Source organism: Diorhabda carinulata, chromosome X (genome assembly GCF_026250575.1).
Source record: "Diorhabda carinulata isolate Delta chromosome X, icDioCari1.1, whole genome shotgun sequence".
Classification (NCBI taxonomy): Eukaryota; Metazoa; Arthropoda; class Insecta; order Coleoptera; family Chrysomelidae; genus Diorhabda; species Diorhabda carinulata.
The window spans coordinates 4,339,648-4,356,084 of record NC_079472.1 but is presented as its reverse complement, the minus strand read 5'-3'; the positions used below and the strand labels follow the sequence as shown (position 1 = coordinate 4,356,084).

General features: G+C 33.0%; 1 protein-coding gene across 1 annotated transcript; it reads left to right on the top strand.

Moving 5' to 3' along the window:
- Positions 1-10,849: 10,849 nt before the first annotated feature.
- Positions 10,850-14,630, top strand: LOC130901195 (juvenile hormone epoxide hydrolase 1-like). The gene is made up of 5 exons (XM_057812378.1): positions 10,850-11,151; positions 11,987-12,362; positions 13,172-13,537; positions 14,066-14,300; positions 14,370-14,630. The coding sequence occupies exons 1-5, from the start codon at positions 10,966-10,968 to the stop codon at positions 14,584-14,586; spliced, it is 1,380 nt and encodes a 459-aa protein (XP_057668361.1). The 5' UTR covers positions 10,850-10,965; the 3' UTR covers positions 14,587-14,630.
- Positions 14,631-16,437: the final 1,807 nt, after the last annotated feature.

Genomic DNA, 16,437 nt, shown 5'->3' with positions numbered 1-16,437 from the left:
CAGTTAATTAATAAATATTGACTACCGGAAGATGGCGTTTAATCATTTATCCAATTGAAAGTGGTAATTTTGTTGTACATTGATCGTCGAAACGAAACTATGGTTAATTAGGATTCATCGTTTATTTAGGTTTTACTGCTGTCTGATACTGGACTAGCTTATGTAGTAGTACTAATTGGATTAAATAGAAACTGGAAATCTCAAAAACAACTAGCAGAGTCCCCTATATTAGGTTGAAAAATTAGGAGGTGATTCATAAGACGGTCTGATATTTCAATTAAATATGATTTAAAAAATAAATTTCAGTTTCAACCAGAAAATCTGTCTAATTAGCTCTATTCCCAAATGCAGAGTAAGTCACATTGTAACCTCATATGTATCAGCCCACGCTGAATATCGTTAATGACAGCTTGGGAGTCACATTTCGATATTAAAATGGATCTTGTTAAGTGATTAAATACTTGCGTTCAGTAGAATTGATTTCAACGCTAATTTACAATGATTTAATACATTAGAAGAATTTGCAGTATCATATGATGTAGTCAAAAGATAATGAAGTGAATTTAAAGGACGAATACAGAAGACCAAGCAGGTGAAGCTCCAACAAGTGCTAGCACAAACGAAATTGTCAAGAATGTCTATGATACCATATCTCAAGACCGGCGTTGGACTATTATACAAAATAGTTTCATCGTTATAGTCTTCCTCACATGCTGCAGAACTGATTTTAAAACAATAAGTTGACAGGAATCAAAAAATAATAATAAAAAGTTCCGTAATGCTTGATTTCTTCTTCTTTCTTCCATGATAGATCTATCACCAGTTTCTTCTTCGAGATCTTTCTTCATCCTGGTTCTAGGTTGTCACACCATCTCCATCCAATTGATATTCCAGTTATCGCATTTAAGCAAGGTCTTCCTGATGTTCATCCTAGCTGATCGTCTTCTCTTGTTGTGATTTTGTTGGTGATAATTTTTGTAACTAGTGCATTTAGCCAGTTATTAATTTCTGTTGCTAATGAATAATTAAATTCCTCATGTGCTAGGCTTGTATTATAAAAATTGATTAATTTAAATAAAAAATTGATTCTTCTCGGATCAAACACGAATGTTGTTTGTTGTTTCAATCCGTGTATTGTTTTCCCTTAGTTGCTTGTTTTATTTAATGAGCTCCACGAAAGCAAGCAGCTCGTATGTATTGAAGCAGGAATTGGAAACGAAAGACCCGAAGGCGGCTTACGCCCCCGTCAGGCAATAGCGAATTATATTAAATCGAGATTTGCAAAACAAGAATGTGCTCTTGTAGGTTTTACAAATAGCTTTTGTTTATTCGAGAACGGAATTTTAAATTCTGTTGAATACATCTTGATCAAGGGAAAGTGCACAACAAACATATGTACATAATGAAAGATAAGTTAATATAATTTATATGTCTGTAAACAAGCTTTGCAACATCCTCTTCATAAAATGTAGTCACCAAATAAGATTTCCAATCCGCTGATGAAAAGTTATAGCTTATCAAATCTAATTAATTAAACTTTCATTTAAATTTTTTAAGCGTATTTTTAGATAAAATAGTAAATCATTTTTCGCTTACGACAATATTCTTTTAATAAATACGAGTTCTGAGTAGTTTAAAAAAGAATTCATAAATAGTAAACAGCATTTGTGAGAAATTGTATTCGAAAATAGATCGAAAACTGACAGACCCTAAAACTTACAATGGCTTCTTATAAGGATCAGAAGTTAGACTGTGAATAAATGAATACAAAATTTTTAACATTGAAAAACGGATTTTTGAAACTTTCTGAAATATTTCAATAACAAGTAATTGAATAATAAATTACATCAGCCTGTACATTTTTCCGAAATAGGAAAGAAAAAAAGAGTTTTATTTTAGGTTAATTGTGTAAGTTATACGGTGAAACACCGAAATATGAAGAATGTCGACTTTTGTCGACGCTTGCTGAATGTACCACTTACACCGGTAAATGTTGAACAATCGCCGTCTACTAATGACGAATGTTCAACATGGTCGAGATTTATACTTTCTTCTCCCTAATTCAGTTGCGATGAATTTTCGCTTTTCTTTCTGAAACGAATGACTAAAAACTTAAAAGTTCACTAATTCGTTCTATTCACTACGACTATTTGTTTAAAACTAACTAACTGCGCTTACACAAATCATTTTTATACCTAAATAAAATTCTACAACGTTCAAGAACAAAAAGAAACAAAAGAAATAAATAAATAGACTTTCCTAGAAATTATAATAATAAAAGGTTCATCAAAGGCGCGTCCGCCCATAAAAAACAGATTAAAGGCTCCGCGCGAATTCACTTAATTTTAAAATTCCATTTTAGCGGCACAGGTCCGGTCTAAGGACCCATTTCGAGAGCTTATTCGTAATTATACTTTGACTGCACAAGAGCCACTTGCGTCTACAACTGCATTTATTTGAAGAGCATTTCTTTTTACAATGACACGGTGTATAGCCTTACCATTGCTCCTCGAATTAGCTAAAGTTGCTTCTCCCAGCGAAATTTCTTAAGAATTATCTCATCTATGAATTATTACGAACTAATTACGTGTATAAAGCTATTTGAGGGTACCATTTTCATTTTCAAGTTTCCCCACTGTCGACATCGTACAGTATTGCCAATTTGAGCAGAAGGAATTTGTTTTTGTGAGGTTTTGCTGCTTACAGTAGAAGATTCTCTTTCGCGGCCGCCCTTTTTACACGAATTAACTCTATGTGAAAACATAATAGAGTGCAAATCGTCAACAATATTGTTTCCAATATGACCACCGCTCAATCTTTCTCTTCAAGCTGTCCTTCGGTTTCGATATTTGCGATTTATTCTCTCTAATGCTATTCATGGCTTCATAAGGACTTTAGCGTATTCCTTCGGTATGTAAAGCTCTTAACAAATTGAACTAACCATTTATTTGTATCGCAGAATTAGTGTAAATAATACAATATATTTCAGAGCTTCATTTTTTCAATGAAATTCCAAGTAGTAGGAATATTCAAACCTTGGAATCAGCCAAAAGAGGTGATTCCTTGCCTGAAGCTTAAACTCCAAGTTTCCAATAGAGTTAGCCATGAATATAGTATGTAGAAATTTCCAGTTTTGATTACATTCGTCAACTTCCAATTTGAATATTAACTATCGAAGTACTTAGCAAATCTACACCTCTTGAAACCACAAAAGCGCAAAGGCAAAGTAGTACTGGTGTTGTATCCAATAGTTTTAGCTATAATTTTATATAGTTTTTCTCAACATTATTCGTTGTTGATGTCTCCAAAAGATCAGATTTTATCATTGAATTTCATTTTTATAATTTGTTCTTTAAAGGGTTCTCGCCAATCGTTATTTGGGGCATTTTCATTTCTATACTTTTTATCCCATGATTTCTCTTATGGCATTCAAATCTGAGAGATAATTCTCTAAAAAATAATAAACTGACTGGAACTATTCGACATTATACGATTGATTGTAATTGAAAACGATGCCTTTCAGTAACTTCAATACATTTTCAGTCAATCCGCCTGGCATAACATCTGTGTCACATCTCGTTAATTTCCTACGTTTTCCCATGCAGCACAACCCATTAAATTGGTATGAGAAGCAAAGATGAATGGTTAGTGGACAATCGATGCTCTTTTGTTTGGTCAAGCCTGAAACAATCGAATAGGCTGATAATGGATGTAATCGATTGCTGTTTTGCCAATGATTAATTATAAGGTTGTTTCCCAGATTCTGTGGAAATTGATTAAGTAAAGGGTTCAAGGATAAACTAAAGAACGATAATGGAAAAATGTGTTTTTAAGAAGTTGAAATCCGATAGGTCCGCGTATCTTTTATTTGATATCGGATGAATACATGCAATAAGACATTAATTAACCTTTTCGAGTTCAAATATTTAGTTGTTCGATACGTTTTATAGGAACTGGCATGCGGAATCAATTTCCTCCTTCCAATCCCTCTCCGGCTTTCGAATTTGTCTTCAATTAACAGTTGTGGGGATTGATATTTCGTATTTAGAATTATGTCTCGACCATACCGGCTTCATCTTTCTAATAATTTCAAAGAGTTCTCGTTGTTTGTTAACACGTCTTAGTATATCTTCATTTGTTAGTCTGGATACGCAGGGTACTTTAAGGATTCTGCGATATATCTTCATTAAGAAAGATTCTAATTAATCAATTCTATCCTTCTTCAATGTCTAACATTCCATAATATAGAGAAGTACTGACCACGCGTAACATTCAATGGATCTTAATTGTAGAAGTTTCAAAAACGCGTGTCGATAGTGTTCGATGCGGCATTTTATTTCTTTGTCTGATTTCCAGTTTTCAGAAAGCCATACCCCCAAATACTCAAATTTCTATGAGCGTTAAATTATATACTTAAGACCGTGTTATCACAATATCTGGTATTGATTTATCCATACTACTTCAACCTCAACTCCAATCTCCAGGTCCCCCATAGCCTCTTAGAAATCCTCCTCCAAATATAAACTAAACTGGAGTGGATACAACATAGATCCTTGTTTTACTCCCCCATTGATTTTTATGATTTTGGATATATTATTAACGATTTTTTCTTGTGCTGTTTGGTTCTACTATAATTTTTCAATACATCGAATGTCCTTCTAATCTACGCTAAGTCGTTTGATGAGCTGCATTAGTTTGTGGTGTCGTATACCATCGAATGCCTTTTCGTAATCAATAAAGTATATACAGACCTATTTTCTTTTGTCATGGCAATTCTGTAATAATACTAGCGTGGTGGTTATTGCTTCTCGTGCACCTAATCCTTGTTGATGTCCAAATTGTGAGTCGCTCTTATCCCTATCGCATTTTTGGTAAATTCTCTGGTGTATGATTTTTAGGAATATTGTTAAGTTATAATTTTGTTCCTAAATACTCTCCATTAAGATCAACACCCTTTTGCATGCGTTTAAACCAATTGTCGAAACATTTTTTTCCATTCCGATTTAGGTACCTCCAAAACATGTGATTTGCACGCATTAACTACTTCAGGTGTAGAAAAACGTTGACTCGTAATTTTGATCTAGGTATGTATGGCGGAGGACCCATCAATTCGATGTTTTGACTGTTTGAAATGATGTGTGATCGCTCGTATGGTCGTTGTGGAAATGTCGTCTTCTACGATTCGTTTCCCTGTTTTTTTCGCACATTACTGGCGAACAAATGCTGGTGTACCATTCAGAATTGACGTTGCTCTAAAGGAATGGTTGCGACATGTCCAATTACTCCGAATGAATAGGCGACCATTTGCTTCGAAGTGCTTCGTGCGCGAACAACGTTCCATAATTCGTCACGATCTTATAGATTTTGAAGCACCGCGAGTGAATTTTCTCGGCATTATTTTGCACTAATCGACACGAGTTTTTTTAGCGATTGTCAAATTGCTGTATCCAACGCGTACAAATCTTTTTGACAGCCAATTGATCATGCAATATTGGATGTAGGTGAATGGTACTAATGCTTCTATCTCACGGTATGTTACATGACGTGACGATCTTGCATCGACGATCTGTTTACGCACGGCATCGATGTTTTCTGGCACAACAGCCGATTTAGGACGACGAAATTCATCCTTCGCTACTACGATAGATTTCGGAAAACCACGAAACATCGTGACTCGAGATGGTGATCTATTGCCAATAATCGAAGCGAATTGATCAGCAAACTGCTGTTGGTTTAATTCACGTTGAAAGTCATAGAAAAGAATCGCGTGAAAATGTTCTCGATTTGATTCGATGTTTTGACTAAGATGAATGTTTCAAATATCTATAAACAACTCAAATGGCACTTGTTCTGAGTACGTTAACCATTAAAAATGTCAAACTTTATGTTGGCAATGTCAAAGTCAAACTTTATGTCAAATTTGACATAATCACATCAGTGCTGCCATATCTTAAAACCTAAATAGCAACGCTCGTACACGGTGTTGAACACATGTTGTGTTTTTATGCCCCTTTCGTCAAGAAGTTTTCTTTTCAATTGCCTCAATCTCGTCTTTATTTATTAATGGACCGGTTAGTGAGATATTGATATCAACTCTGGGTCTGACGTCGTCAAATAGTTATTGTCTGTATTTTTCGCCCGCCGCAAACTGAACCCAGCCCACGAACGGCACACGCGTAACTCATGCGTGGATTATTTTGTAGAACGTTGTTTCAAATGGAGTGGCGCATATTGGACCCATCCCACGGCCAGCTCCGACCAAACCTGGTTCGCGTGGTACCGAGTTTTTCTTATGACTCAAAAATGGAAAAATCAATCGAAATTGTGAGATCCTTTCCTGTACTCTATGATTATACTCATGAAGATTATATGAGAGCAAAACGGATATTCACCAGTTAACTTGAACTTTTCGTAACTCACTCTTTTTCGCAAATACTCATTTGTTTTACTTCTTTTTCTTTTTTTTTTGTTTTGTTGGTAGTTGCAACATAACAAATCTTTTGTCGTCCTCAGATTCAGACTCCAGATCGAGAAGAAGCTGCTGGCTCGCTGTCATCTTGTATACTAATGGGATTTGGGTACAAATCGTGGGCGTGGGCTGCGTTACTATTAAAAAACGTGGACATGGGCTGTGCGTGGGATGGGCTCAATTTGCAGCGGGCCTTATTATGTTTTTTGCTGACAAGTACTATCCGATCAACAATTTTTGTTTTTTCGTTTGAACCATTCATTTTTTTCTATTCTTATTTTTGATCTTACGAGACTTTACATATTTTTATACATTTTATCAATTTTTTTAGTGCACTCTCCTTTCTTCCATTAAAACTGGAATTTATATATTATTGCTTGGATTTATCAGTTTATGTCATTACTCATCATTCTTTTTATTAGAGGGTCTTCCATTTTTTTCTAATGCAAACTCATTACGATCAGTTCAAGCTAAAGTAACTCTACCACGAATTTTGCTATCAAATGAGAAATGTATGTAAAGAATAGACAATAATTGACCACCACAATTTGTATTACACTCTATATTTCTTAAACTTTGCGTGGTACACGCACTGCACACCTGCTAGTATCAGTCCAGAATAATCCCCACAATACAAGGTTGAAAATTGATAATAATAACCTAAAACGTCTCTACAGGACGATTTAATTAAATTTTATACAAACAGAAAATTATTGAACTACCTCAATTCTCTTAAATATCAATCATTAAATATTAAAAAAAATTTGAAATCAATACGCGTATCCATTTGTCTGTTGTTTCTATTACAAAAACTATGACGTTAAGTTTATTTTTGTCTTAGTATATTATTCACTACCAAAGAATTCATTTCCATCCTCCACTACCGATTGTATTTATACAGGGTGTCCCATTGCGACATAAGACTATCTGTATGTGGCAAAATACTTATAGTAAAATCATGAAAATTTCTACGTTTGGATTTTCGGATACGATCTTTTTAACTAAAATATTATCAATAATGGACGACTTCCGGTAACTTTGTTATTACATTTTTTAAATCTACGTAAAATTTTAGTATACTTTTGTCTAAAAACTTTTTTTGAAAAACGCATACTTTTGGAGTTATTAATTTTTTTGTAAAAAATTTGACCGTTGCAGACCCTTATAAATTATTTTTTTTCGAGGATACCCTTAAAGATATGAAAATGATTTCTGTTCGGTTGCTTTTAGCAAGGTCAGACGTATTTGAATCTATGTTAAAAAATTGTTAATTTTATACAGGGTGTGTATAAAAAGTGTTCAAAATATAACTTCATAAATATCGAATTTCTTTATTTTTGAAAATAGAAACACCAGGTTTTTTCTATTTTAATGCATTGAGGGGTAAAAAATAAGGCAAATTCATGTATACTTTCCTATACCTAAACCTCACCGTTATCCAGATATTAAATGTTTTCTGTAAATTTTTAGAGATGCAGGTGTGGTCTAAATTTTATTTTTACCCGTATCTGGAAAACGGTTGGGTTTAGGTATATTGAAGTTTACATGAATTTTCCTTATTTTTTACCCCTCAATGCATTAAAATAGAAAAAACTGGGTGGTTCTATCTAAAAAAATAAAAAAATTTGATATTTATTAAGTTGAATTTTGAACACTTTTTATACAGACCCTGTAGAAAATGAAAAATTTTTCAACATAGATTCTAATACGTCTGACTTTGCTGAAAGCAACCGAATAGAAACCGTTTTCATATCTTCAAGTGTATCCTCGTAAAAAAATAATTTATAAGGGTCTGCAAAGGTCAAATTTTTTACAAAAAAATAAATAGCTCAAAAAGTATGTATTTTTTGAAAAAAGTTTTTAGACAAAAGTGTGCTAAAATTTTTTCGTAAATTTCAAAAATGTTTCAATATACAGGATGCTCCGCTTAAAATAACAAAGTTAGAGTCGACTTTCGGTGGAAGCGGAAGTCGGCCATCTTTGAAAATATTTTAGATCGTATCCGAAAACCAAAACGTAGAAATTTTCATGATTTTACTATAAATATTTTGCCATATACGTCGATTTGTATAATTCTTATTATAAATGGCCAGCTCATTCTAACGAAATAATATGAACTTTGTTCTATATATACATTTGCTTTATAAAATCCAAAACACTTAATATTCATAATCGATTGTATTGATAGGAAATTAAGTTGTGAATATTTTCACATTGAAAATAAATTTCATTCTATTCTAATTCCACTGCAGCCATCTATTATACTTTATTGACAATTTGAAATCGAATTACGCTTATACCTATATACGCCATCTATAGAAGTTATGAAAAACTTGAGAAAAATAAAAAGAAGATACCTATGTGTAGGAAACGGAATTAGTACAATAATTTGACACAAGGGGACACTTATTATTTCACAAGTACGAATGTCAATTTCGATTTTAAGCATTACTTATTTACCCAATAAATTCTGAAAAGGAGAATTAAATATTGTTATGACGACTTTGATTCTACAGTTTATTTCATTAACAATGACTAAATACCAAATTTAAATTTGGGTAGAAACAACAAGTATATTTAGATACTATTCATATATCTCAATAACTGCATCTCTTAATTCAAGTATACACTCGAGCAAAAAAAAGTCACAAGGTCATTTGATTTAGTGCAGGATCGAATTGCTTATTATGGCTTTCCGTTTGCAGTTGATGTTTGCTATTACAAAATTAAAAACATTGAAATGCGTAAGACAATTCATAATTGCCGTTTGACGGAACTGTTTGATGATCGGTCTGCCGTAGGTGACTTTCAACATAAACGAATTTTATCTTTTCCCGTCGGTCGTTCGTAGCAATATAAAAGAGTCAATCGCATCCGTTTGCGTTTGTCACTTTTGTCCCAATGAAAAAACTTTTCGTCATTTTCTGTAATATTTGCCATAAATAATGGACTACAAATAAAAACACAAAAAAGCAGTACACACCTCAAAAAAAATTTTTAGGTTTACGGCCACAAGGTCAAGTTTATGAATAGGATTTAAAATTTCCTACGACGTTTGACATTTGACGTTCGCAGCAAATTATAAATTTGACATTGCTGCCGTTAACCTAAAAATTTTGTACTTTTGAATATGTGTACTGCTTTTTATTTTTGTGTTTTGTTTGTAATATAGTATTTATGGACGATATTATGGAAAATAACAAAGATTTTTTTATCGGGACAAACGGATTGCGACTGGCTCTTTTCTATTGCTACGAAAGTTGATAGGAACGACTGACGGGAAAATATAAAATTCGTTTATGTTGAAAGTCACCTACGACAGATCGATTAGCAAACAGCGACTTCTTATGCATTTCAATATTTTTAATTTTGTAACATCAAATGTCAACGGCAGTACCAACAATAGAGGAAACATATAAAAAGTAATTACTACGAATTTCTTCATCGCAAAATGTGAATTTCGGGCTATCCATTTCTGTTTAAAATATTTTTCAAACCATAGCTCACTAAACTTTTTTTAAGATACTCTGTAAAGCTTCTTGGTTGATAAACATCTTTTCTCATAATATTCATTTGTTGAAAAATTCATATTAGCACATAAAAAAGAGACCTAAAATTACAACACTTCTAGGTTATGCTAGATTATATTAGAATTCCCTTCTTCCATCCTTTCTTTATAATTGATCTAATTTATTTTTTTTATCAACCAGAAATGAGTTAAAATTTAGGCTTTTTAACGTCTTATTTTGGTCTTAAGTGCGTCAAAAGAATTAACAAAAAGGAAAAAAATATTTAAAACGTTAATTTGTCGATTTTCTATTAATTTAAAGGACATAACGAAAAATTTAACTCGTTCAAAACTTTTTAAAATAGGTGGAACTTAATATAATAATCCATTCCAAATAGAAGTTACCTCGGGTCGAGATAGGTAACAAAAACATAACTAATTTTAACCTCATAACAAATATTTTAATCCGGCCCTGACGCATTTCAAGTAGTAGTTCGCCCAAAGTCGAAGCTTGTACTAGAAACAACAAATTAACTTTAGCCGTGATGCCTAACTTCTAAAAAATTCCCCACATACCAAAAATGAATGCAAATGATTCTCGAAACTAATAGTGGGTAGTTTATTTGTTGATTCAAAATAACCTTCTTGATAGAAACTTTTCTAATACAAATCTCAATTTTCGAAATAGAGGAGATCAGAATTATATTTTTCTGTATATAAACCGATCCTCAGTATTGCCCTGATGACTATTATTTTTTATATCACCAATTCTGATGAAATAATTTAAAATTATTTGGTACTACGTACAACTAAAAATACAATTAACAGGATTTACCAAAGTATTTCTTAAACATTCATTTGACAACACTGGTAGTATTCAACAACATTGATAAAAAATTATCTATTTAACGCTTGAGGTAGACTTTCAAACTTATAATGTGTTTGTTTGTGTGACGAGTCAACCCGGTCAAATGGTATTAACATAAAAATGGGTATATTTTTCAAACTATCGGCAATAATTATCGCAATCTCGGCTATTCTTATTTTTGTTTTTATCAAACCAATATTTGAACCGGCAAACATTCCGGAACTAAAAGAAAAATGGTGGAAAATACATAAACCTGCGAAAGTAGATACTAGCATCAAACCTTTCAAAGTACAAGTTTCAGATGAGGTAACTATTCATTTCAAATGTACTCTTAATATCTGAACGTGTTAAATGCCCATGCTTGGTTAAGAATATATTATTTTGAATGAACATTCTTCCATGAACGATTTATGAACATCTAAAATTATAATTTGAATTTAAAACTAGCTAGAAGAATAGAATGTATATATAACATTCACTTAACTATTCAATTAACTGGCAGAAGATTTATTTTTGTAAGTATTAATTGAATTTGTTTTGAACTACAAGTACGTAGAAAAACACTAAGGTTAGAGGTTAGTTCGCGGTAAATATCACAGAAATGCCGAATAAGATGAATGCACATGCATAGATAAAATACATACAGCTAACTTAGAATAAAAACAGCGACGAATAAACAACATTAAAAGCAAAGACTCAACAAACACCCAACAGTTTCAAAAGAAAAACTTAAATGAAATGAGAATAATTGTCATCTTAGATTATATGTCACTTGTCACAATCAGCGATCATTCTGATACAAGATTGAAAGGCTTTGGGATTGAGATTGTCATCTCTCTTTATTGACTAACTGGGGTCAATGTGGTGGGAGAAATTGCGAAGGTCAACATATAAAGTTTCCATGACATGTGCACACGCGCCGTATTGAAAACCCTTACTAAGATCCGAGGATACCTTGGACGTATTCAGGATATTTTCGGAATTAGAAATTAAAATTAGTACTTCAATTCTGAACATGTTTTTCTATTAATTGTCACACTTGTAAATGTTTATTTTTCATTAAGATGTAAATTGTACCACACTTGAAGAGTTAATTATATTTGAAACTGTACACGTTTATAAGTTATCTATTTACTTGTAGATACTGCAAGATCTTAAAGATAGATTAGATCGCACTTTACCGTTCCAAGCACCGTTACAAGGAGTAAATCAAAACTACGGTATAAATACCAATCTTCTAAAAACTGTCGTTGATTATTGGAAAACGAAATATGATTGGAAAAAACGAGAACAACTTCTCAACCAATATCCACAATTTATTACCAACATACAAGGATTAAATATCCATTATATTCACGTTAAACCCGCTCAAACTCAAGGATTAAAAGTATTACCTTTGTTATTGTTGCATGGGTGGCCGGGATCCGTTAGAGAATTTTATGAAATAATTCCACTATTAACTACACCGCAAAAAGGGAGAAACTTCGTTTTTGAATTAATTATTCCCAGCTTACCAGGTAGGAAAATCTAACATTATACTTTTAAGTTGATTCAAAAATACTACGAAATAGTTTATGGAGTTTTATTTTATCTTTACTTTGTGATTCGCCCTCGTACTTAACTCAAATTGTATTGTACTTTTAGTTGCCTAACGGTAGGAGACTTTCCTCTCAATAATCTCTAAGAACATCTGTCCTTACAATCAATTAATAGCGCCCGCGCTTGCGCGTCACATCCGTTACTCCTGTCATGTGGTGTCGCGAATGTAAACAAAACTGACCTGACTTGCATGTACTAGCGTTGTATTTCGATGTATTATATTGTATTTCGAAGAGTTTCAAAGACACGAAAATCGAAATCGGTTATTCACGTTTCTTAAATGTGAAAATGTTTTGAAAAAGGTCTTCGTGAAGATATCCGGTGGCAAAAATAATAGAAATCGTTGAATAAACTGGTATATAGCATACTTGACATTGAACTCGCCCTTTTGTAATTTCATTATTTATGTATATGAATGTTATTTCTTTCGAAAAACTTCTATAATTTGAATATATGTCCCGATAGTAAATAACATTTGAACAGACCATTATTTCGCGCGCTTCTCTTATCGGAGCCGCCATTAATTTCTTAGCTCGAGACCAACCAATCGCGTGAACGATCGCTCGTGTCCAGACTTTCCTATACACGAACTTTATATGTGAAATAGACATTTCTGTAACCGTTTTTATTTGATATAAACCACCTTTATAGTACAACCACCATTTTAATCTAATTATACTCGTAAATTACATTTTTTATGGGACTAAATTATTTCTAATATTTATAGGTTATGGTTTTTCTGAAGCCGCCGAAGTTGGCGGTTTAGGCGTACCGGAAGTAGCAGTCATCATGAAAAATTTGATGGAACGTTTGAATTTTAAGACTTACTATGTCCAAGGTGGTGATTGGGGAGCTATGATAAGTACTCTAATGGCAGTATTCTATCCAGAAAAAGTCATAGGTCTTCATTCTAATATGTGTTTAGTAAATTCGCCATTATCTAACTTAAAACTAATGTTGGGCAGTTTCTGGCCTTCGTTAGTTGTTGATGAAGAACATAAAGATTTGGTATATCCAAGATTGGACAAAATTATGTATTTGGTATTAGAAACTGGTTATATGCATTTACAAGCCACAAAACCAGATTCAATTGGTTAGTAATCAATAATATAGAAAGTCTTATCCAGGTTATGAACTCATCACAAGAAAACTAGTCAAAGAACTTCCTAAAAAGGGTATAAGCTATAATGCAACCCTACGTCTAGGATACTTCTCTCCCCCGTGGAAAATCGCCCTAAATTATCCTTATCCCTAAAGGGGCTACTAAGAATGTGGCGCGAAAACAAATACCCTTTACTCTTTTTGGACACCTTGTACAAAAAAAACCTGTTAATAATTATTATAACTAAATATTTTAGACATAACCTGACAACATTGACTAGTTGTAGTTAGTTATTTATAGTGATTTAATATCCAGCTCTTTTTATACTTAAAAGGTTTAATAGATGTCTTTGGAACAAGCACAAAGATTAAAAAGAACTAAATTATAGGGCGCTGTTGCCACACTTTCAAAGTTATATGGAAATAGAGGAAATTGATAATGAATTACTATAAGCGTGGAAATACCTTGCCTCTACAATTTGTGAGGAGACTTCCCTACTAACCATTTGTTTTATTCCAGGAGTTGCATTACGCGACAGTCCAGTCGGTCTGGCTGCTTACATTCTGGAAAAGTTCACCGTCTGGACTAATCCAGCTTGGAAGGATTTAGAGGACGGAGGACTTACGAAAAAGTTCACAATGGATCAACTATTAGATAACATCATGGTATATTGGGTAACAAGATCTATTACCACTTCTATGAGATTATATTCTGAGTCCATCAATAAGAGAGTTGTTGGTTTGAATCTGGAAAGGTAAACGTTCTTAATTCATTCAAATCTCTATTAACTACCAGTGCTGATTTTTTTTATTTTGTTTTTCAGCATACCTGTTGAAGTACCAAGCGGATGTTCAAGATTCAAATATGAACTAGCGTGGTTCCCAGAATCAATATTGAAAGATAAATATAAGAATTTGGTACATGTTACGAATCATGAAGGGGGACATTTTGCAGCTTTCGAAGTACCAGAAGTTCTGGCCAAAGATATTATTGATTTTACCACCAAAGTTGAGAGTATGAATGTGAAAAAATCTGTGTAAGGTTTTATATATGTTATTGTTGTAAATATACACTCTGATGTTAATTTTTTTTGTATCTTTTGTGAATTCGATACCCAAAAAATTATAGTTAAACTAAAGTTAAAGACAGTTATGCGAGGAACAATCAATATTCCATAAATATGCACGGCACTCATACCAAATTAAGGAATGAAAAATGTTTATTCCCCGTAGAAAATGCGGAAAACATCTAACAAATCATCATTCCACGTGGATCATCTCTACTGTTTACCAATCAAAACTTAAAACATAAATGCATTTCTATTGGCCGAAGCTGTCGGAAGGCGTATGTATGTATTTTTTTTAATATTCCTGCCAGACAGCCTGCGATAAGCAGTGGCGTCGCTTGGTGCGATTATAGATTTATATATACAAACACAGCAAGTTATTTTAGATATATTCTAATGTTTAAAATAATATTCAGCAATCTGATAATGTAATCGTATGTGTGGGCGGCCATGGCGGTCTTCAGGTAGGCCCGTAGTGCCTTTCTTGACATTACCAAAGTCCAATGTCCTTTGAGAGCCGATCAGGTGCTTTGGCTTGAACCCTTTGATGTCGTTAGGGAGGTTGTGGGGTTTGCTCAGGTGTTTAAACCGCGATAACGCGGTCTGCAGCTTCGTCCTCCTCCATGCACCAGTGACACTCCGGATCATCCGTGATGCCCATGGTGTGAAGGTGTGAGCTGGATATTGCAGCCATCACTCACCAAATTTTAAAGGACTCTCTTTTTGGTTACTTAACATATTAGTAACTTTTTTGACAATTCCCCTAACAACGGAAGTATCGACCGTTGTTATAGTAAAACTCACCCTGTATTTACACACGTCGGTCTGCCTCTCTTACTTTGAGAATAATATATATTGAAATAAATTTTGAAAGAATTAATTTTCATTCAATATATTATCCATCATGTTTATATTTCTCATTATGAAATCATTTTGAGCCTTTATTTTGTATAATTTTTGTATAAAACCTTTCTTTGTGTCTCTAATAACAAAATTAATTTGTGATAAACCTGGTACATATATAGCAAAATAATATAGAGTTTTATGGCTAGTACAAAATGATTCCGAAATAGATCGATGACAAAACACCATTTATTTGCCAAACTGGAGTAACTTAGTGGAACGGGTTTTCTTGTCTGAATACCAATGTAGAAAACTACCGATTATGTGATCAAATTCAAAATACCGTACATTAAAGAGTATTTACTTTCCCTATGACGCATCCTCCTCGAACATTGATAAATTTACGATACAGACGGACATTATCAAAAACTATAAACTCTTCCACGAGAAATTCCTTGTGGAAGATTCCTTGATCACAAACCACTCATATTATAGATAGTTCACGCGAATGAATTTAAGATAATTTTATTTTCCGCTTTCGGCACTAGGTGGATCGACCAGTCTAAATATACATCAAGTAGGTAAAAATTACGTAAATGTGAATTTTGTTTCTTCTGAGCATTTATTAATAATAATTGTGCTGCTCTCGTATTATTTGTGATTTTTCGATTAATGGTATAAACATTTTAATTTCGAACCATTGATAAAATTAAAATGCAATTATTATGTAGCAAACTTGTAGTTAAGGTTTACATCCCCAGGTGGCGCTACAAAATTATACTGCAGTGACCATCTAAATATATGTGATCTGTTCCATTATTTATGAATCACTTTTATTAGCACTTGAAAAATTCCGTGTAGATTTTTTACGAACCATAGATGGCGCTACCAAATGCCTAATAGGATTTAAGATATTGTGTTACAAAATTACAAGAATAAAAATATTATTTTCAACCGCTGCATTAAAAATAGATTTTCCATA